At 49.4% G+C, this 1,940-nt stretch overlaps 1 protein-coding gene across 1 annotated transcript; it reads left to right on the top strand.

Moving 5' to 3' along the window:
• The first annotated feature begins 423 nt into the window (after positions 1 to 423).
• LOC123117761 (putative glycine-rich cell wall structural protein 1) lies at positions 424 to 1,635 on the top strand. The gene has a single exon (XM_044538447.1). The coding sequence runs from the start codon at positions 478 to 480 to the stop codon at positions 1,357 to 1,359; it is 882 nt and encodes a 293-aa protein (XP_044394382.1). The 5' UTR covers positions 424 to 477; the 3' UTR covers positions 1,360 to 1,635.
• The last annotated feature ends 305 nt before the right edge of the window (positions 1,636 to 1,940 follow it).

Below are 1,940 nucleotides of genomic sequence, written 5' to 3'. Positions count from 1 at the left end.
ATCAACTTACAGGTTCTTTCACATGTCTAAAGCATCCAGCAGATATAATTAATCTGTCTATATCAGGCCAGGGGAATCTCTTGCTAATTAACTAGGCCTTCTCTTCCGTACTCTTAGTACTTAGTTGATCTGCATCAATAAATTATCGACTGCAGGAGAGAGAGAGAGAGAGAGAGAGAGAGAGAGAGAGAGAGAGAGAGAGAGAGAGAGAGAGAGATTTGTTGAATAGCAATTGCTATATGCTGTCTTGCTAGCGGCTAATCGATCGAGATCAATATAGACAAAGTCAAAGGTACTACTGCCACTCTGATCATAGGAAACTTCTCATCGAATAACCCACTCAAAGCATAACCAAAAACGCTCGATCGGATCGCCTTAAGGTGTCGCACCCATGCACGGCCTCCACCACTACATAATCACCTAACCCTCCCTGCTCTCAGCACCCAACTCGCCTCACTCAGCCCAGTCTCACTCACAATGGCTACTAGCACCAAGCTTGCAGCTCTTGGCTTTGTTGTCCTTGTGAGCATTGGGTTCGCCGATGCCGCAAGGATGCTCGCTAGTTCCTCCAGTGCTTCAGGTGGAGGGGGAGGCGGAGGTGGCGGGGGAGGCGGTGCATCTGGTGGGAGTGGATATGGTTCAGGTTCTGGGTCAGGTGGAGGCTTAGGATATAGTGAGAGCGGCGGAGATTGGGGTAAGAAGTGGAACTTTGCCAAAGGATTTGGTGGAGGAGGAGGAGCTGGTGGTGGCGGAGGATCAAAGGGCGGATCCGGGTCTGGTTCCGGATCCGGCTTTGGCACTGGCAGCGGTGCGACTGGCTCCGCGGCGGCCCCTAGCGGCAATGGTTATGCTAGTGCCGATGGTAAGGGCGGAGGTGGCGGCGGAGGTGGCGGTGCAAACGGATCTAGCGGAACCGGATCAGGAGATGGCCTTGGCAAGGGATATGGTGAGAGTGGCGTATCAAAGGCACCGGCTCCTGATGCCGGTGGCGATGGTACCAGCTACTCTGATGCCGGCGGTAGTGGCAACGGTGGTGGCGGCGGTAACAACGGAAATGGAGGTGGTGCCGGCGCTGGCGCTGGACAGGCCGGTAGCGACGACACTTCTGGAGGCTTTGCAAATGGAGGAGGAAGCGGCAATGGTGGTGGCGCAACTGGAGGTGTCGCTGAAGGTCCAAGTGTTGGAGTTGGATCTGGTGCTGGGTCTGGCGCCGGTCAGACCGGTAGCACTGGCTCTTATGGCGAAGGATATGCCACTGGAATGGGCGGTGGCATGGGTGGCGGCACTGGTGAGAGCCAGAATGGCGGAACTGGCAGCGGTGGAGGTAGTGGATCCGGATCAGGTAGTGGAGGCCACTAAACTACTCTTTATTGAGCAAGCAAGAGCCGGACCTTCGCATGTATTTTAATTTCCATCATTTTACTAGTATTTAAATGGAAGGACGTGCGGCATGCACTAAGGGGACTAAATAGCATTTCGTGGATTAGCATTTAAGTCCTACAACTATTTAGGTGGGCTTGTGCCAATAGACATATTAATAATAATGTGAAGGAGTACCTCCTTTGTAATTTTCTCTATTTCAATAGTCAAATTGATTGATTCCGCCTTCCAGTGGCTTTTTGAGTTTTGACCCAATTTACATGTCAAGTTCGTTTCTTGTGCATACCTGCAACCATGTAGTTTCCTAGAGCTATGCAAACTCCGCCCTTGCTTTAGATTTGAAATGTTCCATCTGTTTTAAACTGGGTTCATTTTAGAATCAATATTTAACAAAATATTTCCAGTTTTAACCGTCAACACAGAAGGTAGTACTAAGATTTATAACACTATATCAATACCACTGGATCTACCGTACAAAATGTTATTTCGTAATATATATACTTAGTTTTATGTGGAACATCATATATAGACTATAGTAGAAACTGATGGTCCAAGTGCTC

Source organism: Triticum aestivum, chromosome 5B, assembly GCF_018294505.1.
Source record: "Triticum aestivum cultivar Chinese Spring chromosome 5B, IWGSC CS RefSeq v2.1, whole genome shotgun sequence".
NCBI lineage: Eukaryota > Viridiplantae > Streptophyta > Magnoliopsida > Poales > Poaceae > Triticum > Triticum aestivum.
Note: the sequence above shows the minus strand (reverse complement) of the source record. Positions and strands in the feature narration are given on the sequence as shown.